The sequence below is a fragment of the Molothrus ater genome, chromosome 24, assembly GCF_012460135.2.
Source record: "Molothrus ater isolate BHLD 08-10-18 breed brown headed cowbird chromosome 24, BPBGC_Mater_1.1, whole genome shotgun sequence".
Classification (NCBI taxonomy): Eukaryota; Metazoa; Chordata; class Aves; order Passeriformes; family Icteridae; genus Molothrus; species Molothrus ater.
The window spans coordinates 5,865,972-5,893,721 of NC_050501.2; the positions used below are offsets into that span (position 1 = coordinate 5,865,972).

General features: G+C 57.4%; 2 protein-coding genes across 2 annotated transcripts; both read right to left on the bottom strand.

Moving 5' to 3' along the window:
• Positions 1-9,519: 9,519 nt before the first annotated feature.
• On the bottom strand, positions 9,520-20,993 carry NT5C1A (5'-nucleotidase, cytosolic IA). Its single transcript, XM_036397032.2, has 6 exons — positions 20,838-20,993; positions 14,860-15,027; positions 13,935-14,064; positions 13,552-13,674; positions 12,936-13,120; positions 9,520-12,352 (listed from the first exon to the last, which is right to left on the bottom strand). Exons 1-6 carry the CDS (start codon positions 20,931-20,933, stop codon positions 11,984-11,986), a joined length of 1,071 nt encoding a protein of 356 aa, XP_036252925.1. The 5' UTR covers positions 20,934-20,993; the 3' UTR covers positions 9,520-11,983.
• Positions 20,994-22,729: 1,736 nt separating this feature from the next.
• On the bottom strand, positions 22,730-27,075 carry HPCAL4 (hippocalcin like 4). Its single transcript, XM_036397081.2, has 4 exons — positions 26,963-27,075; positions 24,920-25,090; positions 24,602-24,817; positions 22,730-23,966 (listed from the first exon to the last, which is right to left on the bottom strand). The coding sequence occupies exons 2-4, from the start codon at positions 25,079-25,081 to the stop codon at positions 23,769-23,771; spliced, it is 576 nt and encodes a 191-aa protein (XP_036252974.1). The 5' UTR covers positions 25,082-25,090; positions 26,963-27,075; the 3' UTR covers positions 22,730-23,768.
• Positions 27,076-27,750: the final 675 nt, after the last annotated feature.

Below are 27,750 nucleotides of genomic sequence, written 5' to 3' on the forward strand. Positions count from 1 at the left end.
TTATCTGTTACCTCCCCGTGAACTGACACCTCTGATTTAACCCCGTGCGTGCCTGGAATGCCCTGTCCTCACATCTTCAGTCAACATCACCTCCTAACCTCAGGTCCCACAGCTGTAATTTCCAAGGCAGAGGCCTCACAGGGATGCTGGGCAGGATTCCTGGCTGTGGACAGGCTGCCTCCCTCTGTGGCTAAGCAGATCCAGCAGGGGCAGGAGAGCCAGGCAGGGCTTTCAGGAGGTGATTTGGGATGAAAGCGTGGAGGGATGAATACGGTATCACCTCGGCGCTCTGTCAGGCCTGGAGCAGGGCCAGGAGAGGATTGTTTGCCGTGGCTCTGCTCCAAGCCAGAGGCACCACAATTGCAAAGTCCCCCCCACTTCCCCGGCCCACGCAATCCAGAGCCCGCCCAGCCGACTGCAACGGGCAGTCCAGGGGAGGGAAAAACAACATTTTCCCACAAAGCCGTGGCCTCACCCTTCCCCAGGCAGGGACAGGGAGCTGGAATTCAGCGCTGCCCTCACCACCCTGGCAGGGCTGGCTGTGTCCTCACACCTATTGCCCCACGGCGGGTCTGGGAATGTGGCTCAGCCCTGCAATCCCATGGGATGGGGCTACAGAGGCTGCACCTGCTGAGCTCACAGCTGGGACAGCCTGCTGCTGCTGCTGTCCCCTTGAGTCTGTGCCACCCTGTGTCACCAGGGCAGTGGGGCTGAGGGACAGGATCACCATCCTGATGGTTTAGCATCAGACACCACCCGTGGGTTGTGCCTCAGTTTCCCCACCCATAATGGTGCTGCTGGCACTCGCTTTACAGAGAAGCCACAACGAGTAATAATTGATATTGCACCAAACCTGCCCACAGACAGGGTCACTGCATGTCCAGGAACCCCCTGAGATCAGGGCTCCCCTGTGGCCACCCAGAGAGGACTGAAGTCTTGTGGCCACTGGACACTGGGTACAAAATACCAGAGAGGGTGGTGGGGACAAGGTGAGGGTGATGGGGCACAGGTGAGGGTGGTGGGGACAAGATGAGGGTGGTGGGGAAAAGGTGAAGGTGATGGGGACAAGATGAGGATGGTGGGGACAAGGTGAGGGTGGTGGGGCACAGGTGAGGATGGTGGGGACAAGGTGAGGGTGGTGGGGACAAGGTGAGGGTGGTGGGGCACAGGTGAGTTGCTGTGGCACAGGTGAGGGTCCCCATGACCATCCTGCAGCCCTGGTTCTCCCTCTCAGGGATGGGATGAACCAGCCCTGGAGGTGCCAGCCCCGCTCCCGCCTCTGGAGAGCCTTGGATAGCCCTAGGGCTGCACTCCTGCTAGGAAACAAGAGGAGCTGGGATGGGAAAACCCGTGGCTGGTGAGGCAAGGTCCTGGCCTTCCCCTGGGGCCAGTCCCCAGGGCTCCGGGGAGCACAATGCCTTTGTTTGGGACTTGGCCTGTGCAAGGAGCCCTTCCCTCCCTGCTCAGCCCCAAAACACCAACCCTTCAAAAGGCCTGTCCTCCCCCCCTTCCCCCAGCAATGCTAATGTGCCAGGCCTCTTCTCATGAACCCTGGGAGAGATCGGGCTGGTAGACAGTTTCACCACTTGTTAAATGTGTGTTTAGCGATCTTGTGAGTAGACAAGAACAAATACAAACAAGCCGGGCTGGAGAGCCCCTGCCCCTCCGCCCTGCCTGGAACGCAGCAGCCCCAAAGCCTTTCTTCTCTAACCACTTCAAACTTTCATTTCTTCTGAAGCCACAACAAGGCACACTTTGTAAAGCAAATGAGTAAACAGCAACTTTCAGCTTAAAAGGAAAACAAGGGGGAGGGACTGTTTTTAATTACTGGATTTTAAAAAGGGCTTTATTCTGTTAATTGCTTTCTGTTGTAAAATGTTCTCCTGCACACAGCCCTGGTTCTAGCTGCGTCGCTGCTGGCCAGATGGCACTGCAGAGGCAGTGACAGCATGTGCCTGTGCTGCTTGGCTACACAAGTGCCTTTAACATTCACAGACATCACCCCCGAGCCCTCCCAGCCTCCTGGAAGTGACACGAGGCACCGAGCCTTGCTCAGACGTGGCCGCAGCTTTGGCACGTCCAACCCCCATCACTTCCAAAGCATCGGCACGCACGGAAAAGCCTCTGCAGCTTTCAGGCCGAGCTCCCAAAAGGGGCTAATTGGCGCTGATTGCCTCGGCTGCAGTGTCACCGATGTTCGATGTTCGTGCGAGGTGCTGAGCTCAGCCCGGTCCCACCCTCGGGGTGATGGAGCTGCGGGTCTGGCGTGCGTGGAGGCATCTGGGGCTCTCCGTGTGTGCAGATCATGTCCTGATGATCACAGCCAGCCTGGGAGACACCCCGAGCCCGGGGGGAACAGATGGATTGAAAACAGAGAGCTCAGGGGTGTGATGGTGTTCACAGGGGTCTGAGGATGAGGGAAGAGACGAGGATCTGACTCCATGTTTCAGAAGGCTTGATTTATTATTTTATGATATATATTATATTAAAACTATACTAAAAGAATAGAAGAAAGGATTTCATCAGAAGGCTGGCTAAGGATAGAAAAAGAAAGAATGATAACAAAGGCTTGTGCCTGACTGAGACAGTCCGGATGGCTGGGCTGTGATTGGCCATTAATTAGAAACAACCACATGAGCCCAATCCCAGATGCACCTGTTGCATTCCACAGCAGCAGATAACCATTGGTTGCACTTTGTGGCCTCTCAGCTTCTCAGGAGGAACAATCCTAAGGAAAGGATTTTTCATAAAACACGTCTGTGACACGGGGGTGCACGGGAGGCTCTGGAGCGGCGATGCCACCAGTGAGGTTGTCACCGTGCTGGGGACAGATGGCACGGGGAAGGGGCAGGGAGAGGCGTCAGCAGGAGACTCCTCTGCAATTGGATCGGCCCCAGGAGGGGAAGAGTGAGGGAAGGAAATGGAGCAGGGATGGCCTTGGGCTCCTGGCACATGGAGACCCTAAAATCTCACTGCACCCTGGGTGCTGCAGGGGCTTCCACAGGGCCCTGGGTGCTTCAAAAGGGACCCAGGCAGTGAGGGGAGGAGGGAGAGAGGTTTGTTCCCCATGTGGAGCTCACAGGAGCACACACTCCTCCCTCCCTTGCCGGCCTCCAGGAGGGGACACAGACATGTCTGGGGAAACAGGGACAAGGAGGCTCCCAGCCAGCAGGGAAAGGGATCATCCCCCGGGCCCTCCAGCACAGAGGAGGGGAAGTGCACATCCAGAGGGCTTCCAAAGCCACCAGCCCTCCAGCACAGAGGCCCCAGGGTCAGGGATCACGCAGAGTTCAGGGCAGGGGCGAAGCTGCAGGCCCGGGGGGAAGCTGCTGCCTCCGGCACTTCCAGCTCCTGGCTTTGCCTCCTGGCACGGCCTCTCCCCACTCAGAGTGTCCCCCACCACCACACGCTGCTGTTTTCCACGCTGCTGCTTCCCACGGAGTCATTAAAGCTGTGAGAGACCCTTAAAATCGAGTCCAACCATTAACCCAGCACTGCCACGCTCTCCATTAAACCCTGTCCCCGAGTGCCACATCTGTGTGGTTTTGAACACTTCCAGGGATGGTGATTCCTCCACTGCCCTGGGCAGCTCATTCCAGTGCCTGACCACCCTTTCAGTGAGGAATTTTTTTTTTTCCTATTATCCAATCTTCCCCTGATGCTGTTTCCTCTCATCCTGTTCCCTGGGAGCAGAGCCTGACCCCCCTCCTGCCTGTCCCCTCCTGTCAGGGAGTTGTGCAGAGCCCGGGGGTCCCCCCTGAGCCCCCTTTTCTCCAGGCTGAGCCCCCCCCAGCTCCTCCTCATCCCAATTCTGCTCCATGGAGCTGCTTTGATCAGGAAATCTCCTCCTAAAAATACAAACTCAGAGGAGAGAGCAGCGGCAGCCCGAGGTGCTGCGGAGCCCGCCGTGCCCATGGCATCAGGCAGCTTTTCCTGCCTTTTCCTGCGCCCACCGGGGTTCGGCTGCTGCCAGCAGCCAGCAGCTGCTGCTGAATGCTCACTTTCTCTAATTGAATAGCAGGAAGTTCAGTCTCGTTCCTTCGCCTTCCAGGCTGTCAGCTGGAACAATCGCCCACCTGTGGCACCACCCCGGGGATATAAATAAGGAACAAAACACAATCGCTGCCCGAGGAGTGGCTGGCGTTCCCAGCAGATCTGCCGATAGCGAGTGCCCGCGCCGGGGAGAGGTGTCAGTGCCGCGGCCGGACACACGGACAGCCCCGGCAGCGCGGAGGGGATGCACGGAGCGCACGGGGAGGAGCGGCGAGCGCACGGGGAGCTCCGCGAGGACTCGGGTGCCAAACCCCAGCTTTCTGCCGGGGTGCCCAGCGCTCCCACCCTGCGCTGGGATTGTCCAGCAGCCGCCCCGTGTCCCCAGGACAGAGTCCGGGCTGTGCTGGCGGCTCCCTCGCTGCTTTTATCCCCCGTTTCTCCCAGCGCTGCCAGAGCTGCTGCGAAGCCAAGAGGCAGCGAGAGCTCCCTCCTGGAGCTGCGCCTCCCTCGCCGCCACCCAAGGCGCTTCGCCGCCACCTCCGGCGCTCGGCACTCGCAGCATCAGTTCACAGCCGGGCCCCTGCTCCCGCCGGGATGCTCCCGAGGCCGCGGCCGGCACAGCTGGGCTGGATCTGACAGCTCGGCACAGCTGGAGGGAGCCCAGCTGAGGATGGGGATGGAGGGAGGTGCGGCCCGGACCCTCCGGGAGGGCAGTGGGAGCCACCAGCACGCACACGCTCAGGCCAACGCTGCTGCCACAAGAGGAAATTATTAATTTGCTGGGAATAAAGTCGGCAGCGAGTCAAAGACCATCCTTCTCCCGATGTGCTGGAGGAAAGGCTCCCAGGCTCCCCTGGCAGCAGCCCCGCTGCCTTTGTGCAGAGGGACAGGCTGGCACAGGGGCACCGCGTCCCCAGGGTGGTGGGGTGGGCACTGTGTCCCCATCCCGGGAGGGAGCACAGCCAGGATTCACCCAGACACGGAGCTCTGCTCCCAGCATGGGACTCGTGGCACCCTAACTGCTGGTACCATGGCAGGGGACGTGTCCCCCTCCCCGATACCCTTTGTCCCCACCTCACAGCCCTTCCCTGTTTGTTTTCCCACTGCTGCCTCCCTCCAGCTCCCCGAGTGGAGCCGGGGTATTCAGGGCTCACAGCCTGAATGAAGCCAGATCCCTGGACACATTCCTGTGGTTGTTGGTTGGTTTTTTTTTTTTTTTCCCTTTTTCTCTTTCTTCCCCCCTCCTCCTCCTCTCCCTCGCTTGGCACAAGCTAAAGGATTCAAAAGGAAGCCAGGCTTGGCAGACACGGGGGGAGGAGGGAGTGGGGAGATGAAAGAAGGCCTCTCTCCAGCTTTCCCTTCCAGTTCCCACACTCAGCCGGCGCAGAGAGCTCCTAATGATTCCCAGCCGCACCTGGAGGAGGAGGAGGAGGAGGAGGCCTGTTTGTGCAGCCAGCAGGACAAGCCCCCATCACCCCGCCCCTGCCATATGGGGTGGCCCCACAGCCCCCCCAGCCGGGTCACCCTGGGTGACAAAGTGCCTGAGGTGCCACTCGAGGGGACGCGTGCCCCGCGCCAGAATTGGCGCTGAGGAAAATCTCTGCTCGCCCAGCTTGGTGGGCTACAAGCACTGCCCCTCCCCGTGGAGGGGGGTGGGCTGGGGACATTCCGGGGGCTCAGGTGGCAGAGATGCCCGTTCACACGCCCCAGACACGCACCCGAAGGGAAGGAGCACCAGGGGAGGGCGGGGATGCCATTAGGGCACCAAGGGAGGGGACATCGGGCACCAGGTCACCCCTGGCGGCGCTCGCAGCCCTCCACGCCCTCTCGTGGCACCTGCTCAGCACCACAACTGTCCCTGTGCCCTGTCCCGGTCCCCATCCCTGGGCAGACGCATCCCCATCAGGGTGGGCCCGAATTCCAGCACGGACAGCAATGTCCACTCGTGCTCCGACTCCCACCAAAAGTCAGCGCAGGCCGGGGAAGCCACGCTTCCCTCACAGTGCATTAGAAGCAGATTTTCTCTCATTTATCGTCCCCTGGCATCCTCAGCTTCTCTGGGCAACTGGTGCCAGGGCCTCACCACTCTCAGAGGGAAGGATTTCTTCCCAATATCCAATCGAAATCGACATTTCTTCAATTTAAACCCACTCTCCCTCACCCTATCACTCCGTGCCCTTGTCCAAGTCCCTCTCCAGCTCTCCTGCAGCCCCAGAAGGTCCCGAGACCCCCCTGCTCTGCTCTGCTGCCCTCCTAGGGGGGATTATGGCACAGCCCCATCCGGCACAGCGCTGCCAGCAGAGCTTTGAACGCAGCCCCGGTAACGGAGCCCTCGCTGCAGGAATGGGAAAGCGCCAGCACGGGCAGATCCCCGCCCCCGTGGGCAGAGCTGGGAAAACCAGGCAGCTTTTCCTAAAAGGAGATCTCCAGGAAGGGGGAGCAGGGTGGGTTTGCTCTGTGTGTCCAAGATCTTTGCCCTCCGGCTCCAGCCCTCTCGGGTTTTGGTTGTTGATTGCTGCCCTGAGATGTGCAGGGTGTCTCTGCTTCGGCCCGTGCGGCTGAAGAACGAGTCTGGACTCTTCACTTTTCGCTCTTGAGGTTGTTTATTAATTCTTATCTATAAAATTTTCCTTCTGTCCAGCTGAGATCTGCTCAGCAGGGCAGCCACAGGCACTGTGACCGCCCCAAGGGTGGTGTTGTCCTTTTATACTACAAACTACTTATAACATATTGACACTTAATTCCCAATACCTATCACCCAGTGTTAGACAGTGCACTTCTACTCTAAACCAATCCCAAAGTGCCAACAGCACTGCAGAAAATGGAGAACAAGAAGGAGAAGGAGAAAGGCTGGACATGCCCAGGTCCCTCCATCTTGTCCCCATAACCCCTATACCAAAATCCCTGTCTAAGTTCACTGTCTAACATAGGTGATTGTAAACACGTTATATGTGGTTTGTAGCATAAAGAGACAAAAGCATAAAGAGGATGTTCAGAGTGCCTCTGGCTGCCCTGCTGAGCAGACCTCGGCTGGACAGTGTCACAGGCATCTTTGCATGAAAAATCTTTTCTTTAGGATTTTTCCTCCTGAGAAGCTGAGAGGCCTCAGGAACAAAACATAAACAATGGTTATCTGCTGCTGTGGAATGCAACAGGTGCATCTGGGATTGGGCTCATAGAGTTGTTTGTAATTAATGGCCAATCACAGCCCAGCTGGCTCAGGCTCTCTGTCTGAGCCACAAGCCTGTGTTATCATTCTTTTCTATTCTTAGCTTAGCTAGCTTTCTGATGAGAACCTTTTCTTCTATTCTTTTAGTATAGTTTTAATGTAATATATATCATAAAATAATAAATCAAGCCTTCTGAAACACGGAGTCAGATCCTCGTCTCCTCCCTCATCCAAGAACCCCTGTGAGCACCGTCACAGGACAGGAGAAAACTTTTTATAGATAAGATACAATAAACAACTCTGAGACCGAAAACTGAAGAACTCCAATTCCTTCTTTGAACGTGTGGGTGGAAGCAGAGACTTTTCACGTGTCTGGGGGGGCTCAATTAACAGCAGAACTCCCGAGAGAGCATCTCCCGAGGAGCTGGCCCAGCTCGGAGCTGCTTCTTGGCAGGGAGGCTCCAGCAGCAGCTCCACGCCCGCCCCGTTGAGTCACGGCTCCGATGGTGGCCCTGGCTGTGCTCAGGGGGGACCATTTTAGGCACTGGTGACAGAGGTGTCAGCGAGCACGGCTAAAAATAGCGGTGTTGAAGGGACGAGATGGTCGGGCTGCTCAAATCCTGGCACGGCCCCGGCGGTGCTGATAGCGAGTGCCCTTTGCTTGTTCTCCTGCCTCCAGGTCCCCTTATCTGTCCTTCCAGCTCGGGGTGATTCTGTCACCCTGTCACCAGGTCCCCTGCCCTGATATTTTATCCTGCAGGCTCCTGCTCGCGGTTGTTGGTGCCTGTTCTGCCCTCCAGGGAGGATGTAAAACTGAACATGCTGCAGAGGGGCTCCCAGCTGGGCCACAGGACAGACCTGGATTTGTGTGAGCCCCGCACACCGGGATCTGCAGGGGTTGCACTGCACTCCAGAGCACTCCTGGGTTTCTGCTTTCCCTCCCTAAGGAGCTGGAATCGTCCTCTGTTCCCTCTGGAGCATTCATCAGATTTAGATTCACCGTCCTAGGAAGTGCTCGAGGCCAGGTTGGACAGGGCTTGGAGCACCCTGGGACCGTGGGAGTGTCCCTGACCACGGCAGGGAAGTGGCACTGGGTGATCTTTAAGGGGCACTGGGTGATCTTTAAGTTCCCTTCCCAAACCAGTCTGGGATTCCATGATTCTGCCACGGTGATGGGGAAACTGAGGCAGGGATGTCTCACAACCCCCCTGGTGCCCAGAAAAAGACCAGGAGAGCAGAGTCCAGGCTCTGCCCAACCTCCCTGCCACGCTCATCAGGGGTGTCCCACTCTCTCAAGACACCCCACGAGTCCTGGGGGTTAAATCCTGATCTGTCATGAGCAGCAGCTCCTGCTATTCAGGGTGGTGATTACCTCGGGAACATCTGTGCTGACAATCGCTGAGTGGCAGCATAATTCCCACCAGCTCTGCCTCCGCCTCCTCCTCCTCCTCCTCCTCCCGCACGGGCTTCGTTTCAAAGCACGCTCCCTGCAAAGCCCTGCCATGCCTGATCGAGGGAAAAGCTTGGAGGACAGGCAGCAGAATCAAAACCTCAGGCTTGCAGCAAATCCCAAATCCACCTGCACAAAGCTCCCCCTGTCCCTCGGTGTCTCACAACCAAGGGCTTGGGGTTGTCCTCGCAGCTTTTGGCTTTGCTGTGGACATCCCGACCTCCCAGGGCTGCGTGGACACACCTGGGCTTTCCCCGCTGCATCACAGGCTGGAATCTGTGCTGGAATTTGATTTATTTTTATTTTTTTCCCCCTCCAAGCATCTGGTGGAAGAACACAGCAGGGCTGGGGCTGGGCTGGGGGGAGGCAGGAACACTCTGCTGAGGGCCATCCATCCCTTCAGTGAACACCCAGAGCAGGGATGCTGCCCCGGGGCCCACGGACATTCCTTGGCTATATTTGGTGATGGATGGAGAATTCGCTGCTTCCCCTCAGTCCATCTGTTCCCCTGACTGGCAGGGAGGAGCTGCAGTGTCGCTGCTGCTCGGATGGAGCAGCCATAAATCTCATAAATCTCCTCTGCTGAGCCTGTGCTGCCTCCCACCTGTTGGCTGGGAGAAGATCAAGCTGACAAAAGTCTCCTGCCAAGCTGTATTTTTATCCAGGGCTCCATCACGAGCCCAGGTGCCCCACAGAAGCTGCTCACGAAGCACAGGGAGGTGTTTGGATCACAGCACATCCCACCCCTGGAATCCCACCTCTCCCACAGGTCTCCAGTCCCAAAGCAGGAGCTTGAATCACATTTTATGAATTCCCTTAAACCCCCAAAACCCCTTTTTTCCTTCTTGTCACGCCTGCCCCATCACTATAAAACCTGGGAGGTCCCAAGCAGGGAGCCAAACACGCATTGTGAGAACAGAGGGAGCAGGGCGGGGACCAGCACGGTTTTATTATGGAAAAACACCCCGAGGGATCCCATTTACATGGCAAAAAACCACCGGGGGACAATGAAGCGAAATCCACAGCAACAACACACAGCAGGAAAAGTCCAGTTGTCAGCCAGGACAGGCAGGGCCCTGTGAGAGCAGTGCCCATCCCAGGGGGTGACCCCAGGGACACTGCCCAGCCCCAGGGGACCTGAGGGAAGTGCACAAACAGCAAGTCCTTGTCCTCCAGTTGCAGGGATGGAGGAGGAAAAATAAAAAAAAAAAACAAAAGCAGAGGGAGCCACGTGGATAAAAGCAAAAGGGGCAGCCATGGTGGGAGTGGAAAATCCTCCCTGCTTGGGGGGGATATGGGGAGGTCTGGCTCAGCTGGGGCCCATTCCTGAGCCCCACACCTCCCAGGGGGCCCCTGAACTGCCCTGGCAGCAGGAGGACCCAAAGCAGGGTCACTGAAAGCCTGTCCCCAGCTCCCTGTGCACCTCAGGGCCTGGAGAGGCAGCAGGAATCTGCTCAGATCCAGGGTTCTACCCCAAAACCACAGCCCAGCGCTTCCCTGGGCATCCATCTCCCCCTGCCAGCAGCAGCATCACCTCTGGATCATCCCATGGACACATGCCCCTGTCCCCAGCCCCACTGGCACCCTGCCCTGCTCCCCAGGGCTGGCTGACAATCCCATTCCTCCTGCAGCATCCTCTCCCCTGCACAAGCTGGGCTTGGCTGGGCTTCCACCATCTTCAGGAAACACCTTGGAAATGTTTACTGGCTGTGCTCCCCCTCCCAGCTGCCAGAGAGGCCTCCAAGATCCAGCTCAGATCCCAAAATCCTGGGTTCACATGAAAAAAGACAAGACCTGTCTATAAACCTGAGTGCTGGAGGATGTGACACTCAGAAACTCATTTCTCCCAAGATTTTTCGTTTGTTTGTTTGGATTTCAGACCTTCCTCCGAGGTGTTTGTCACCCAGATGTGACAGTTAACAGTCTGCCAAAGAATTTTTTTTCGGGGGGGGAAAAAAGTGCAATTTGCTTTTCACTGCTAGAGCAGGATTTAGTGCAATGAGAAAAATCTGCAGAGCCACTGGAGGCAACACCAGCTTGGTTATTTACATATTCCTCAAAAGAGTGATAACTCCAGCTCCAGCCTCACTGTCTGAGCTGAAACTTCCCTGGAAAGAGCCAGACACACAACATGGAAAATTTCAGCCCATGGTATTTGTAGAAAACCGGCTGATAATATTGAGCACCCTTCCTGCTCAGCCATGGGATGCTGTGCAAAAAAAAAAAAAAAAAAATAAAGAGAGGAAAAGAAAAACCCACGAGGAAGAAATAATCTTTACATTTTCCTCCCTAGTGTCTCCTTTGGGACAGGGCTTTGAGCAGAAATGTCAGCGTGATTTTCACACCAGTTTCTCTCCCATTGATTTCCCATCCTGTTTTTTAATCAGAGATTTGGTTCTCTCACAGCATCGCTAACAGAGGTGTCTATTTTAGGAAACACCAGAGGTTTTAAGAAGCTGAGGAGAAAAAGATTATCAACTCATATGGCTCAGCCTGGAAAGGGAGGAAAAAATCCTTTAATTGAAATCCCCAGGCTGAAATTCTGTGCAGATTTACCTAAATGGACTTCAAATGATGTCCCTAATATATCAAGGCCTGCTTTTAACTTAATTCAAGCCCTGGGCATGCGTCTGCAGCCCTTGGACAAGCTGGGCTTTGGGTGCTCACTGAGATTATTAGTTTTAAGTGCTAAACCATGCAAGTGTGAAACCCAAATATAAAAACCTGGCCCAACAATACTCCAGCCCAAAGCTCCAAGCAGGAAACAGGATTTTTTTTTTTTTTTTTTAGTATGTTAAGTATTTGTTTCTATTTTTCCAGATTTAAGCTGGCAAAATCTTGGTGAAAGGACAGACACTGAGTATTTTCTGGTTGGAGAGCAGCAGCTGGGGCTGTGAAGGAACAATATCACGGTTTAATTCCAGTTCAAAGGGACAAAATTTTGTTCCAAAGCTGCTTGGAAGGCTTTTGAGTGCTCCCAATTTTCCAGTTCAGCCTAAACATTTGCTTGGGAAAGCCAGAAGGCTTTGGGAGTCACTGGGGGTTTTAAATAAATAGGTTAAAATAAATAGGTTAAACCTGCCTGGCACAAAGATTCCACACAAGGCAGACCCATCCTCGAGGGGTTTTTGCCCGAGGCAAGTGCAGAGTGCACAGATGAACCGGGAAAACATCTCCTGGCACAGAGGAGCCCCCAGCCCCACGAGGAACAGCAGCAAACAGAGGCACCAAGGACATTTTGCTCCTCTCTCCTGCCCCTAACCCGGGGGGGATGAGCCCCCATTCCCAGAACAAACACTCCCTGCACGAGCAGGGAGCCTGGCTCACGGGATGAGGTCCACGCTGGGCTCTGGGGGATCCCCCCAACCCCACTATTTGCTGTTTGGGGTCTGCTGCTTCTCCTGCGCCGGCCGCTTGTGCTTCTGGGCCACGCCGTAGGGGACGTGGGCGGCCACGGCGCCCATCTCCTGCGCTCCCTCCACGTGGAACATCTGGTCGTCGAAGAAGATGTGGGGCCTGATCTTCCTGAGCAGAGGGCCCTTGGGAGCCCCTGCCAGGAACAGAGCCTCGTCCGTCTCCAGGCCCCAGCTGCGCAGAGTCTTTAGGGCGCGGGCGCCCGAGCTGGCCGCGCTGCGCGCCGTCACCAGGTACGTGCGGATGGGACACTCCAGCCTCAGCCCCTTGGAGTAGAACTTCTTCTGCAGCTTCCCCAGAGCCTCCAGGAAGCCCTTCAGAGGGCCCTGAGAGAGCGAGAAACCTTCTGTCAGCCTTTCAATCACCAGCTTCATGTCATCACCCTGTGAGCCGCCCCAAAAACGACCCCAAACCATCCCCTGTGCCACCACCTCGTGTCACAGACATCTTTTATGAAAAATCCTTTCCTTGGGATTTTTCCTCCTGAGAAGCTGAGAGGCTTCAGGAACAAAATGTAACCAATGGTTATCTGCTGCTGTGGAATGCAACAGGTGCATCTGGGATTGGGCTCATGTGGTTGTTTTTAATTAATGGCCAATCACAGCCCAGCTGGCTCAGACAGAGTCAGAGCCACAAGCCTTTGTTATCATTCTTTCCTTTTCTATTCTTAGCCAGCCTTCTGATGAAATCCTTTCTTCTATTCTTTTAGGACAGTTTTAATATAATATATATCATAAAAGAATAAATCCAGCCTTCTGAAACATGGAGTCAGATCCTCATCTCTTCCCTCATCCTGAGACCCCTGTGAACATGGTCACAACCTTGCTGTGGCTTGATCCCAGAGTTTGGAGCATCCCATGGGGGCTGCCTCACTCCCAGAGCTTTCTCCTGCCCTTAGCCCAGCTGTACCTGTGCCAGGGGCTTGTTCTCGTGAGCCTTCTCATGCTCAAAGAACATGTCCAGGCCGTGAGCCTTCACGATCTGCTCCGACTCATCCGAGAAGAGCACGGCGTCCCCGTCGAACGCCACCCTCAGCTGCTTCTCTGACACCTCCAGGTCTCTGCTGGGGCTGAAGATGGTGGCTGCAGCAATCCCTGAGGATGAGGCAGGAGGTGGCAGTTATCCAAGGATCCGGCCTCGTGGCTCAGCCACGGAGGAGCAGAGCAAAACACGACGGGCTGGGAGCAAAGCGCCGCAAGGAAACGCGAGCAGGAGCCCCTGCAGCTCGGCCCCGAGAGCTTCCACAGCAAAAACAACCCCCCAGATGACAAATCACCCTTTGCATACAAGAATTAAGGAGGAAAAACACCTCCTTTGCCTCGGGAGAGCTGTGGAGCTGGAGGAAAGGCTCATTTCTATGGAAACTGGAGGCTCTTTGGAGCGTCAGAGATGTGGGGCGAGGCAAACCTTAAGTGCACGTTGGATTAGGGACATGGAAATTGGAGTTATCCTTCCTGAGAACAACCCCCTGAGGGCTCCAGGCTCCCCCCACTGCCCCCCTCCTTGAGCTGGACCCCAGACTCACCCTCTTCAATGGCCCCACTCACTTTCTCGGCGTCGGAGGAGAGGTAGAGGTTGGTGTGATAGGCCTTGAGGTAACAGATGGGGCTGTTCCCTCCCGTCATGCAGAACCTCTCGATGAACAGATCTGGGGGCAAGAGGGACCCTGGGGTGAGCCTGGCTGCCCCCCAGACCCAGCCTTGGTGCTGGGAGGGCTGGGGTTAATCCTGGTTCTGCTGCCCAACAGCAGGGCCAGCAGCCAGAGTTCCTCCCCACCATCCAGTTCCTGCTCAACGCCCAGAAAATCCGGGAGAAGCGTAAAAAAACGGGAGAAAACATCTCCTTTTCTTGGTGCCCAGCAATGCCACCACCCAAAAGCCACCAAGGCCAGCTGTGTCCCCATCTCACCATAGTGGTTGATGCTGTTGATCAAGCGAACCCCAACCTGGGCGTGGTTGTTGGTCATGAGGACGATGTCGAAGAGCTCCTCGCTGTCGGGGTAGAGCTCACGGAGCTGAGCATTCACTGCCTCCAGAGCCTGCAGCACCCCAGGGAGAGGGGGTGGGTGTCAGCCAGGCCCCCCCAGGCATGGCCCTGACCCCCTTCCCACCCAGCAAAGCACTCCTGGTCACCAAATCCACAAATCTGGCCAGCCCCAGGTGTGGTGCTCAGCCCTTCCCATCAACAAAATGCTCCTGGTCACCAAAATCCCCACCTCAACTACACCCGGAGCCAAGCTGGCATCAGCTGGGAAAAAATAGATTCATTTTAGTGGGGGGGGGGGAAAATTCCACCTAGCAACTTCTCTGTTTTTAAACATAAAAGGTTTGGATTTATTAAATGAGGATAAATTAGCTCCAAGTTACAGAAAAGTGTTTTTCAAGCCATCAGAAACAAGTCCTGCCCCACTGAGCTGATTAATCTATTTATTGGGAATGGGCTCCAGCTCCCAAAACTGCACTAATTGCTACAGGAGTTAGAAAATAATTTTCAAGTTTGAAATGCATCATTTCAACATGTCAGGATTAGAAATTGGCCGACTCGGGAGCAAGGCTAAACTCAGCCAATTCACAAGAATAAATAAATTGTAATAATAATCATAACTACAAAAAAAAAAAAAAAAAGACAATTCCCTAAAGGGAAACTTTAAATGTGATCCAAGAGATGATTTGTTCAATTCTTGGGCTCAGGATGAAAAATCCAGCCCTGGAAACAGCACATCACTTGCTGGGAGGTTTGTCTGCCCTCCGTTTGCTCCGTGGCTCGTGTCCATCGTGGCCCCACATGAGCTCTGTCCCCTCCCCAGGATTTCTGGGGAGCTGTGGCTGCTCACCTTGACGAAGGGGAAGGCAGCCCCAGGGAGGAAGGGCTCATTCTCGTGGTCCAGCTGGTATTTCACATAGGCCTCCACGCCCTGCTCCGTGTAGATCTTCTGCTCCTCCTCCATGCGGAACAGCGCCCGCGAGGACACGGCGATGGTGATGGCGTTCTCAGGCTTGGGCTGTGGGCACAGGGACCAGTTAGGGAGGGACAAATTAGGGAGGCAGCCCCTAGGTGGATCCCCCAGCATGAAAGGCCACAAGGTGGGTGACACCTCTGAAGTGATTTGGAGAAGGACAGAGCGGCTGCATCCCAGCACTTCCACAGATGAAGCCCTGTCGCAGACATCTTTTATGGAAAATCCTTTCCTTAGGATTGTTCCTCCTGAGAAGCTGAGAGGCCTCAGGAACAAAACGTAACCAATGCTTATCTGCTGCTGTGGAATGCAACAGGTGCATCTGGGATTGGCCCATGTTGGTTGTTTCTAATTAATGGCCAATCACAGCCCAGCTGGCTTGGACAGAGAGTCCAAGCCACAAGCCTTTGTTATCATTCCTTCCTATTCTATTCTTAGCCAGCCTTCTGATGAAACCCCTTCTTCTATTCTTTTAGGATAGTTTTAATATAATATATATCATAAAAGAATAAATCAAGCCTTCTGAAACATGGAGTCAGATCCTCGTCTCTTCCCTCATCCTGAGACCCCTGTGAACACGGTCACAAAGCCCTGATGCTCCATCCCCACACATCTGGGACGCCTCAGATCCCACTGCCAAGCCCTCCCACTGCAAACAGGCTCCCAGAACCCGTGCAGACCCCAGGAGGAGCTGCTGAAGGCCGTGCAGATGGAATTTGTGTGGCTTTTCCCACCCCCCAGGCAGGAACGAGCTGCGCTCTGCGGCTGAGCCAGATCCGCATCCCGTGATGCCGTCCAGATGTGACAAACAGCCCGTGCCAGCTCAGCTCCTCCAAACACTTGATACAGCTATTGTGGGTGGAAACATGACAAACAGGTGGTGCAAGCAACGATTTATGAGTCATTATTATTGATGTTTGAGGGCTCCATCCAAAACCCAAATCCAAAACCTCCTCCAGCTGAAGCCAGTGAGGCACCTCCAGAGGAACGTGGCAGGGACAGAGGGGACAGAGGGGACAGTCAGGAAAGTCAAGCTCATCTTGACCCCCACCCACCCTCCCTCTGTCCCCTGTTAATCCCCATCACTCACTTGCAAGCACAAAAATAAGTTAATTACCGATGGCCAGTGAGCAATCCTGGCTGCCAGGACAGCAAATCCTACAGAGGGACAGTGGCACAGGGAGCTCCTGTCCCCTGCAGAGGAGTCCAGCGAGCAGGACAGGGCTTGGGGGCTCTCTGAGAAATCCTGTCTGTGAGCACTGCAGGAACACCTCACCCCCTGCTCCTCTGTGCCTTCCAGGATCCTCTGAGCCGTGAGTAATCCCCTGGCAATGCCATTTGCTCAGGGTGGAGGGTGCCTCCTCCAGGTGCTCCAAAGTTCAAGCTCCCACCCTGCCCGGGGCTGAACTTTGCAAGGCCAGGGTGCCCCATCCACACTGGGCTCGCCCTGGGGCTGGCTCTGCCCTCAGCCCCACCCAGCAATGAGTCAGTGGGAGCCTCCACGCCATTCCCAGCACCAGCCCCACAGCAGATCCATCCCAGGCACCTCTCCAGAGGCTGCATCCACTCCCAAAATCCCCAAAATCCCCCAAATCCCCAGCAAAGCGATTAAACAGCGGGCATTAGGACGAGACCCAGATTAGCTGGGGCTGAGAAGATCAGTGTGGGCACAGGGATCCCTCTCCCACAGCATTTTCAGGGAATCAGGTCCTGTTTGGAAGTGGCTGTTTTAGGAAAGCAGGGGAGCAACCTCCAGGACAGGCAGGACCTGATCCATGACACCAGCACTGCTCCAAGTGAACCACAGCCAGGTCCCCAAGGAGTGTCAGCTATTAACTGGTCACAGGCCAAGCCTTGGCACTTCAGCTCATTAATTAGTAACTCTGGAGTCATGGGCCATTTATTAGCTGAAAATATTAATAACTCTGAAAGGTCTTGGGACATCCGGCCATGAGCTGGAGTCCTGCTGCTCCATCCTGCTCCAGAGTCCCTGCAGTGCTGGCTGGCCAGGAAATCTTCCAGGTGTTTGCTCCCTGATCCTGGACCGGGGTCAGCCCTGCAGGGAGATTCCCAGGAGAGAAAACAGGTCAGCAGCCCAGATGTAACAGCACTGAGGCGTGTTCAAGGGGGTGAGAAGGATGTTTGGGGCCACAAGCCAAGCTGGGCGCCCAGAGGGAATTTCCACCTCCCTCTCCACACCTTGCACAACAGCCCCGGCTGCTCAAGGTCCCTTCCCCGCCTCTGAAAGGCACCAGCCCTCGGGGAGGTTCATTTAAGAGGCAATAAACACAGCAATAAAAATAACCCTGGGCTCCAGGCCCTGCCTCTGCCCCGGCGTGGGCAGCTGGAGCCCCAGGGGCCCGAGGGCAGGGAGCTCTGGGAATGGGATCCTGCCAAGGAAGATTTGCACCTTGTGGAGCACTCGGGGCAGGAAAGTCTCACGCGGGTGCTAAGGCAGCTCCCAGCTCTGGCTGGGCTGGAACAGCCCTGCTGTTCCCTGGGAAATGCTGACATTTGGAAAAATTAGGCGATTCTGCACTGCGAGGAGGGATCTGCATTTTGACATTTCTTTGAAGTGGATTTCATTTGGAAGCATTCCCTCCTCGAGCTTGTTTGGATGCCTCTCTGTCCCCATTAGTGCTGCAGATGGTCATTGCAATGCTCCAAAATGAGCTTTAAAAAGCCTCAGGAACCACAGCACCTCAAACCCTCCCTCTGAGTGCTGCTAACAGCCCACCCAACCCCACTTTTCCCCAGAAATTGAGATGTTTCAAGGCAAATATTCTCCTTTTGCAACAGGAAATGTGTGCATGGGAGGGGTCGCACTCCCAGCCCTGGCTGGGCTGGATTTGGTCCCACAGCCTCCATCCCACCACAGCCTCCTGCTCTGGCTGCCTCAGCCCTGCAGGCTTTGGGCTGAATCACAAACTCTGTTTTCCCCTCAAAGCAGCATCCAAGGTCAGCCAAGGTCGGTGAAAGCTCATCCAACACAAGTCCAGGCTCTGCTCAGCTGAATCCAACTGAATTTGGGGATTCGTGGTGAGCTCCTCTTCCTTCCCATGGGAAGGTCAGGTCCAGCCCCCTCCTGAGCCTTGAGCAAGAGATTAATGATGGGTCTAAGAGGAGTGTGAGGGTGTGGGGAAGGTCCCATCCCAATCCTGGCTCCATCCCTAGGTTCAGCCAAACAGGAGGGACAACCAGGGACATGTCAGAGGAACATCAGCCACCGGCACAGCTCCAGGAGGTCCACAAGGCCCAAACCCCACCTGAGAAGTGTAAAAAGACCTTTCCAGCAGGCTCCAGCTCCACTGCGTGCAAACCCCAGCCCAGACCCCGAACCCCCCAGTTTTGGGGTGAAGGTGCATTTCAGGAGTGACTGCAAACAGCCCAATTTTCTGCCTGCAGATCCAACAGCTGGCAGCCTTTAAATCGCTGCTCTAATCAGTAAATCCCCAGCAGCCCCCCAAGGATTAGAGGCAGATATTTGGAAATCCCACAGGCTCCCAGGACGTGCAGTGTCCTCCCACCCATGAGAGCCAGAGGTGCCCTCGGTACCACCCAACCCCAGAAGCTCCACTGCCACCCCTGGAGGAGCCACACTGGGGACCCCATTCTGCACCCCTGGATCCTTTTGCTTGAACCCAACTCCATCCTAAAATCCTGCAGGAATTCTGGGCACTTCCCTGGGTGCTGCAGAACACCAAATTCTTGTGATTAATTCAATATTCAGAGGATTTTGGACATGGAAAGGGAGGAGGAAGGGTTTGCTCCACGGTCAAGCATTGTCCCCACTCCTGCATCCCAAAAATCGCACGTGGGTGAGAGGGATGGGTCCCAAAGGGTGCCCAGAGGAAGGGAGCCAGCAGAAATCCAGCTCCCACTGTCACCAGAGAGGCTGGGGACATTTCCAGCATTGCTGAAGGGTGACAGGTCTCATTGCTGACCTCCCTGGCAGGAGCCAGGCTGTGGGCAGAGCTGCGACCACTGCAAAGCAGGAATGCCCCATGAACCCATTCCCCAGCCAGGAATGGCTTCCCAAAATCACCTCCCAGCTCTCTCCTGCTCCTGTAGGGCCAGGAGGACGGACGACAGACAGACAGACCTGGCACCCCGAGGGCACAGACAGACGACACCAAACCCCATTTCCTGAAGGAGCCCTGGGCACCACCAGACCCCTGCTCGGGATCAGATTAAAGTTCAGGCTGGTTTGGAGTTTTCCAAGAACATTATTTATACTGCAGAAAAGCGCCCTGCAGCCGTCCATCAGGGGCTGGCAGCTGTGTGAGGGCAGCTGAGCTGGCTGCCCACAGCCCCCAGGAGAGGCTGGCACAGAGCCTGGCATCACCCCCAGCCCCACAGGGCACAGCCCAGCTGCAGGATGTGAGCGCCCAGATCTCAGTTTGCAAAGCACATGGCTGCCCCCCTCCCCGTGCCTCAGTTTCCCCTGGTCAGCGAGCTGGCTGCAAGGAGAGGAAGAGGAGGAGCCTGGGCTGGCATCCATGGGCAAAGCACGGGCATGAAAGAGCAGGAGCTGCATCCTGCCACCAAGCCAGGCTGTGCCCCTGCTCTGGGAAGGGCACAGGCAGCAGCAATGTCAGCTGGCACAGGGTCCAGCAACAGGGCTGAGGGAAGGGAAGGCACAAGGGCTGCCCCAAATGAGGGCTTGGACGTGTCCCCTCGTGGAGAGCTCACACCCAGAGCTTTGCCACAGGAGATGCCAGCAAGGAGAGTGTCACAGGAGGTGCCAGCATAGAAGGTGCCACAGGAGGTGCCACAGGAGGTGCCAGCTGTCACCAGGTCCAGCCCCTCTGCCAGACCCCAGGTTCTGGGGGTCCCACGGCCCCAAGGGTGGCTGTGGCTGTGTCTGGGGGGCTCAGAGGCTGCAGGGACAGGCGGGCACAGCCCCCAGCCCTGCCAGCCCCGCTGCCATTGCGGGACACGGCCGCACTTCCAGGCACTCCCCGTGGTTAAAGGCGGCAGCTCAGCCCTCGTTAGATAACACAGGCTGTCCCTCTGATCTCCCGGGGCAGCGAGGGGCAGCGACACCCCTGTGACACCCTGTGACACCCCTGGCCCAGCGGCTCCTGCCTGTCCCTGGCTCTGTCAGTGCCACCCCTCCTGTCCCTGCCAGGGCCTCCCGCCTTGGCACAGGGGACAGGCAGCTCATGGGGCACCGGACCCCTCTGCAAGGACAGCTCAGCCCAGGAGGGAGCCAGGAGCACCACAGGGACCTGCGGGAACCCAGGGAGACCGGGGGGATCTGGAGAGACGCCAGGAACCGAGCGATGCCTTGGAGGAGCCAGTGGGGGCACCTGGAGAGAGCTGGGGCATCCCCAAGGAGCTGGATGGAGGCAGGGGGGGGTCAGAGAAACACCAGAGACACCACGGGGCACCCCACAGAGCCCGGAGGAGACGGGGAACATGGAGACACTCAGGGGGACCCCAAAACTCGTGGGGGAAATGGGGCACGGGGAGGGATCCTGGAGGAAATGGGGAACATGGAGACACTCAGGGGGACCCCAAAACTCGTGGGGGAAATGGGGCACCAGGAGGGGCCCCAGAGATCCTGGAGGGAATGGGGCACCGGGGGGACCCCAGAGAGCCTGGAGGAAATGGGGAACATGGGAGACACTCGGGGGACCCCAAAACTCGTGGGGGAAATGGGGCACCGGGAGGGATCCTAGAGATCCTGGAGGAAATGGGGCACCAGGAGGGATCCTGGAGGAGATGGGGCACCCACAGACACCCGGGGGGTTCCATGGGGGAATCCAGGGAAGATGCGAACCCGCAGGAGCTGGGACACCTGGAGAGCCCCGGCAGGGGATGGGGCAGGCGGGGAGCGCGGGGGCTCTCACCGATTTGGGTTTCTTCTTGGGGGCGAGGTTGTCGTAGAAGGCCTTGGCTTCATCCCAGGGCCGGCCCGGCGCCCCGGCGGGGCCCGGCGGCTCCATGGCCCGGCGGCTCCGGGGCACCGGCGGCACCGGCGGCTCCGCTCCGTGCGCGGCTCCGCTCCGCGCGTCCCGGCAGCTCCCGGAGCCGGGGCCGGCCCGGCGGAACGCGCTTTATATGGCATCCCATGAAGCTCCGGGCTTTGAGTCCACCGGGACACGCGTTAACCTCTTCGGGACCGAGCGCTCCTCGCCGCCGCGCTCCGCCCGGTGACACCGGGGAGCTGCGGGGAACTGAGGCGGGGGGAGCGCCCGCTCCGGGGCACAGAACGGCCGGGAGCGAGGGGAAGGGGCTGGCGACAAAGGTGGCATCAGCAGGACACGGAGCGGGAGCGGTGGGGCAGCTCTGGGGACGCTGCTCCGTGCCCGGTTGGTCGCTGCTCCTGCTGTCCCCAGGGTCTGGGGTTGGGGCATCCTTGGGAGCACAGGGGGGACGCTCAGGGAGGACACAGGGGTGGTGGGACCCCGCTCCGTGCCAGGGTGACCTGTGCCGTTCACTGGTTCATGGTGATCCGTGGGGCGGGTGTTAATTAAGGCTCTCCTCTGCCGGGAGTGCTGGTGGGAGCAGCCGCAGAGCCGCACGCTCAGCTCAGGTTAAAAATTCCACCGCCGTCAGCAGCACCCCAGAAACCCTCGGGGAGCAGGGGGTGCATCCCAGAGACCAAAACCCAAAAGCCAGGAAGGGGCAAGGGATGGAGATCTCACAGGACAGGGTTTTACCCAAATCCCTGTGCTCCAGCTAAAGAAAAACCCTCCCTACAGACCACAGCCCTGTATGGTCCATGAGACCAATCCAACACCGAGGTCCAAACGAGGAGAGCAGAGCCATCTGTGTGCCGGTGAGCAGGGCTGGCACCAGCAGCCCCAAACCCTCTGGGAATTCAGCACCGTTTCAGCCTCACAGATTTCCTTTCCCCAGGGCCTTTGCAGCTCCCTGCTGGGGAACACCTGAGCTTCCTTCGGGGTGCAATGAGGGAGCTTGGCGGGCTCCAGGATCACCAGGCTATTCTTGGCGTTCTCTCTGGAGCTTTTGAGTTGCTGCCCTTTCAGGCAGCAGCCCTGGCACGTCCCCCAGCTCCTGCAGGGTGGGAGAACCTTCCCTGTTCCCTCTTCCCCAGGCACTGCTGAGCTGCAAACTCACACGTGCTCCTGGAAGGCACAGCGGCCAAAGCCGAGGGGCAGAGCTCTGCCATCAGCAGCTCTCCTAAAAATACCCTCCCTGCCGTGGTTTTGGCACCCTCCCCATCCCGTGCTGGACACACCAAAGGCTGGGGAATTGCAGGATGCAGGTGGGATGGGGTGAGCTGGGAGCCAGCCCTGCCAGATTGGTTCCAGAGAAGGATTAAAATTTGGTGAGAGCTCCTTAGCAACAGTCACTGTCTGTGCAGGCTGCTGAGGGAGAGGAGCGGCCGGAGGAAAATCTGGGCTGGGAAGATGGGGGTGGAGGAAAGAAGGACAAAGATGCACAGAGAGCAGGGCCCAGTTGCTGACAGGTGGAGCCCAGGACAAAGCCACCAGCCCTGAGGGAAGGGCACAGCCAGGGCCAGCTCCTGGCTGGCAAAGGAGACCCATTTCCAGAGAGGTTTGGGCTCTGGGGCCCCCCACCCCAAAAGGGACATTCTCTTCCCCAGAGCTGCCTGCACCACTGAAGGGTTTCAACCTCCAAGGCTCCCCAGCCTGTGCTGTCCCCAAGGGTTTCTCCACCCCTTGGGGTGTCACAGGCTTGGATGAGACCCCTAAAATATTCTCAGCAGTGCAGTGCTGTCACCTCACTGTCCTCAATAAACCATCCAGAGGGGGGCACCACACACAGGGAACAGTTTATTTTTCCCTTAAAAAAATAAGTAAGGACTTCACCATCTCCTAACAGACACCACAGCCACCAACACCACAATGTGCGGACTAAACACCGACCTGGGACAGGAGGGGTGGATGCAGCAGGCTGGGAGCAGGGAGGAAGGAGACAGATTTGTTTCTTGTGGCCTCAGAGCCTTTCCAGGAGGCTCAGCAGGAACAGGACCCATCCACACCTCCCCAGAGCCCCCACCCAGCAGCCAGCTGTCCCCACAGCAGTGCCACGCACCCAGGAGCAGCACCAGGACCTGCCTTCCGCACCCACAACCCTGAGCCTGCCTCCAGCTTGGGACTGCAGGCCTCACCTCCGTTTCCAGGAGGGTCAGAAATGCCACAGAGCACCCAGGGCAGATGGGGACATCACCCACCTGATGGGATGGAGGGTGGCTGCTGGGATGGGACATCCAGGGCTGGCTTTGGACACTTCTGTTCTCTGCTGGAGTGTCCTGACCAAGCCTGGCTGTTCCCAGCAGGGAAAATAGAGGTGGAAGAGCTAAAGCTGGTGCAAGACCCTGCCCTGGCCTCTCCAGGCAGCCTTCCAGGGAACTGCCAGTGAAGGAAGGACCAGGAGCACGACTTGGGGCTTTTCAGCCTCCCTGGAGACTTCACAAGCCAAGAAGTGGGGAGAAAACAGCAGAAATGGGACAGAGCTGGTCTCAGTTAGGATCAGGGAATGGGGCAGGTGGAGCAGTGGGGGAAAGCAGGGAGAAAGCAGCAGGGATGTGGGAACAGCTGGCCCTGGTCAGCCAGGACACACCAGGGGCTGCAGGGCATCCATCTCCAGGCTGGGAGAGGGCTGACAGTGCTCAGAGCAAGCTCTGACCTCCAGGGTGTGCAACTGCCCAGGATGCAGCCGGAGCAGGGGCAGCAGGAGGGATGGAAGGTGGCTCATGCCTGGGGCCAAATGGGGGGAAAAAAGGGGATTGAAACCATCACAGGGGGCAGAGTTTGGCTGCAGCCAGTCCAGCCCTGAGCGCCAGGGCTCTATTTTTGCATGTCACACTGCAGGAGCAGGACGATGGAGGGGTCACTCTTTGCGGCCTCCTTGAACTCCTCCAGGGAGATCTGGTCATCCTTGTCCTTGTCCATCTTTGTGAAGATCTTGTCCACTCGCTGCTGGGGGGTCAGCCCGTCCTGGTTCATCCTCATCATGATCACAGTCCCCACCATCTTGTAAATGGCCTGGAGGAGGATGAGAGCGGGAATGAGAGAGGGAATGTTGGAAGGACATGAGACCCCAGGGCAAGGCAGGGGATGGGGACAGGGTTGCTGCTCTGTTGGGACCCTGTTCCACCAGATCCACACCAAGCACCTTTCAGACAAGGCTCTGCGCCACAGAAACATTTTATGAAAAATCCTTTCCTTAGGATTGTTCCTCCTGAGAAGCTGAGAGGCCTCAGGAACAAAATGTAACCAATGGTTATCTGCTGCTGTGGAAGGCAACAGGTGCATCTGGGATTGGGCTCATGTGGTTGTTTCTAATTAATGGCCAATCACAGTCAGCTGGCTCAGACTCTCTGTCCGAGCCACAAACCTTTGCCATCATTCTTTATTTTTCTATTCTTAGCCAGCCTTCTGATGAAATCCTTTCTTCTATTCTTTTAGTATAGCTTTAATATAATATATACCATAAAATAATAAATCAAGCCTTCTGAAACATGGAGTCAGATCCTCGTCTCTTCCCTCATCCTCAGACCCCTGTGAACAGGGTCACAGCTCTGGGTAGGAAAATTCATTCTTTGGTGCTAAAAGGGACCCCATATGTGTGAAAAGCCTGGGAAAAACAAACGATCCCCGCTGGTTTGAAGCACTGGTACCTCAATGATCTCCAGCATCTCCAGGCGTGTGATCTTCCCATCCCCGTCCAGGTCGTACATCTCGAAGGCCCAGTTGAGTTTCTGCTCAAAGGTGCCCCTGGAGGTGACAGACAGGGCACAGATGAACTCCCTGAAGTCGATGGTGCCATCCCCGTTCTTGTCAAAGGTGCGGAACGCGTGCTGGGCAAACTTGGAGGCGTCTCCATAGGGGAAAAACTGCGGGAAGGAGAGAAGAGGAATGGAAATGAGGAGGGGGAGCTCGGCATGGAGGCTGCTCCAGCCCCCCAGGCAGCACTCAGAGCCCCAGCTGGAGCCCACCTTGATGTAGAGCTGCTGGAACTCCTCCAGGTTGAGGATGCCGGTGGGGCAGTCCTTGAGGAAGCCCTTGTACCACTGCTTCAGCTCCTGCTCGCTGAACTCCGTGCTCCTCACCAGGTCATCCAGCATCTCCGGGGCCAGCTTGCTGCTGTGCTTGCCCATGGCTGCCCCCTGGAAAGGAAAATCCACACCAGGCTGGAGAGGGATGCTCCTCCCAGGCCCTCATCCAGCCTGGATGATCCTGCATCCCTCTTCTCCTTGCTGGAGCTGATCCACCTGGCTGATGGGTGTCCATGAAGGACAGCAGCTGTTGCAATGGAGATGTGGCTTTGGCCTTTGCTCCTGGAGGTGTACAGGAGCTGGCCTTGGGACAGCCCACCAGGGCAGCCATCAGCATCACCCCATCCCCTGGGCTCATTTTGGGCTGAAGGAAAACACTCAGAAAGCAACTGAAAACTCAGAACTCCTCCCACTGCCTTTGCCAGAGCACAATCACAGAATGCTAGAATGGTTTGGGTTGGAAAGGACCTCATTTAGCTCCAGCCACATTGCCATGACAAGGAACACCTCTGACCAGCCCTTCTCTAAGGGTGGGACAACAAAGAATCTGCTATTAGGGCACGTAAAAATGTCCCTGGCGCCACAGGCCATGCAGCATCCCACTGGCCAGAGAGATGCCAATCCTCCTCCTTGGGGAAGACGGGGTCTGTAAGGCTCCATTTACTGCTTCAGGCTAGGGTTACACCTAGGGTTAGGGTTTAGGGTTATACCTAGGGTTAGGGTTTTTAAACCACAAAGCCCAGAGCTCCAGGCACACCCCAGCTGCCAAAGGCATCCCAAAGAGAACACAGAATTTCCACAACATGGCTGCCTCCATGGCCTTTTCCTTGGAACCAGCCTTAGCCTAAGGCTGCTATTCCTGCCTAGGGTTAGGGTTAGGGTTTTTAAACCACAAAGCCCAGAGCTCCAGGCACACCCCAGCTGCCAAAGGCATCCCAAGGGGAACCCAAAACTGCCACAACATGGCTTCTACCACGGCTTTTTCCTTGGAAGCAGCCCTGGTCCGTGGTGTGCAGCAGCAGCAGGGAGCCCTGGCAGGCCCTGGCTGTGTGGGCAGTGAGCAGAGCCCGCTCCGATACGCGCCGTGCCCGCTCCCACGCATCCCCGGCTGCCAGCGCCGCTCAGCCCGAGCAGCAGATGGTTCTCCGGGAGCTCCTGGAGCTTCTCTCTCCATGAAGTTGAGGAGAAGTTCACCTGGAGCCCAACCAAGCGCCGTGTCCTCCCTGGGATTTGCTGTGCTGGCCAGGGACACATGGGGGGGACCCTGGGATGGAGGATGTGGGGTTCCTCGTGCTCCCAGCCAATCCCACAGGCAGCAGCTCCTTCCTGCCCCATCATCCCACCAGCATCTGTCACCGTCTGCCGTGGAAGCACGGAGCCCAACCAGCCCTGGCAGCCCCGGGAGTGTCCAGACACCCACAGAGCACGAGGCATCCCCAGCGACCCCAGCTCGGCTCCACAAACCCCCCTGACACTGTGGTCTGGCTCGAAATTGCTGGCATTGATCATAAACCATGCCAGGCACTCTACACGGGCAGATCTGCCATGATCCAAGTCCTCCCACGGATGGAGGATGCAGTGGCTGGGACTCCAGAGCAGCATCCTGAGCTCCACAGCCCTCAAATCCCTTTTCCAAGCAGCACCCAGCCATGCCAGGGCAGGGGACAGCGCCCAGGAGGGAACCACACGCTCACCCCAAAGCACCAATTGTTCAGCAGCTGCTGCTCCCAAAACCGGACAGAGGGGTGGCACTACGGGTGTCCCCCCCAGCCTGCAGCAGCACCCCTGGATGGCACCCAGGGAGCAGGGACGGGCCCCGGGGCTGGGTGGGGGCTCGGGGATGCTCTCCCCACCCGCACCATGGGACGGCTCCGGGCCACCGGCCCCGACCCCCGCTGGAAGCGGCTCCCAGGAGCATCTCCCGGCACCTGCCCCGACGGCTGAACCGCGTCCCGGCCCCGCGGGTGCGGCTCCAGCCCTTACCTGTGCTGCGGCGCGGGCAGGCGGCGGCTCGGCGGGGCCGGGCGGGGCGCGGAGCCGCTGCCGGTACCGGAGGGGCCGCGGTCCAGCCGCCGGCTCTGCCCGCGCCGCTCCCGCCCCTCTTGTAGCCGCGGGCCCCCCGCCCCCCCGGCGGCGACGCTCGTCCATTGGCTGGGAGAGCTGTCAATCAGGCGGGAGGGGCCGGGGGTGGGGGTCGAGGTGGGGTGCTGGGGGGTACTGGGATGCTGGGAGGGGAAATGGGGCCGGGATGCAGGGACCGGGGGCAGTGGGATCCCGGGGATGCCGCCCCCTCACCGCCTGCCCTGGGGACACTGGGACACGCCAGGGGCTCATGGCTTGGCACAGGCACGGCTGAAGCACACAGGAGACAGGGACAAGAAAACCACTTTGATCTCCAGAACCAAACGTGGAATGTTTCCATGGAGATCGCCGAGCGCTTTTCCCGGTGACCTTGGCGTCCTGCTGTGATCCCAGGGACACTGGGCCCGTCCGAAGCTGCCCCTCTGCATCTGCTGCCCACCGGGCCTGCATGAAGTCTTTGGCCAGCCAGGGCTGCTCCCCATCCCATCCCATCCTATGGATCCCATCCCATCCCATCCCACCCCATCCCATCCCATCCCATCCCATGGATCCCATCCCATCCATCTCATCCCATGGATCCCATCCCATCCATCTCATCCCCAGTGGGCTGTGGGGTGCCATGGGGTGCTCAGCCCTTCTCCAAGGCAGCTGCCCTCAGGTGCACCCACCTTTTCTGCACTGGGGGCTGC

Coding starts and splice junctions, on each gene's coding strand:
- NT5C1A (XM_036397032.2), bottom strand. CDS start 20,933: ATGGAGCCGCCGGGCCCCGCCGGGGCGCCGGGCCGGCCCTGGGATGAA. Junction 14,065..14,859: donor CTGCCTTCCCCTTCGTCAAG/GTGAGCAGCCAC, acceptor GGGGTGCTGCAG/GCTCTGGAGGCAGTGAATGC. Junction 13,675..13,934: donor CAACAGCATCAACCACTATG/GTGAGATGGGGA, acceptor TCTTGCCCCCAG/ATCTGTTCATCGAGAGGTTC.
- HPCAL4 (XM_036397081.2), bottom strand. CDS start 25,081: ATGGGCAAGCACAGCAGCAAGCTGGCCCCGGAGATGCTGGATGACCTG. Junction 24,818..24,919: donor TCCAGCAGCTCTACATCAAG/GTGGGCTCCAGC, acceptor TCCTTCCCGCAG/TTTTTCCCCTATGGAGACGC. Junction 23,967..24,601: donor AGATGCTGGAGATCATTGAG/GTACCAGTGCTT, acceptor ATCCTCCTCCAG/GCCATTTACAAGATGGTGGG.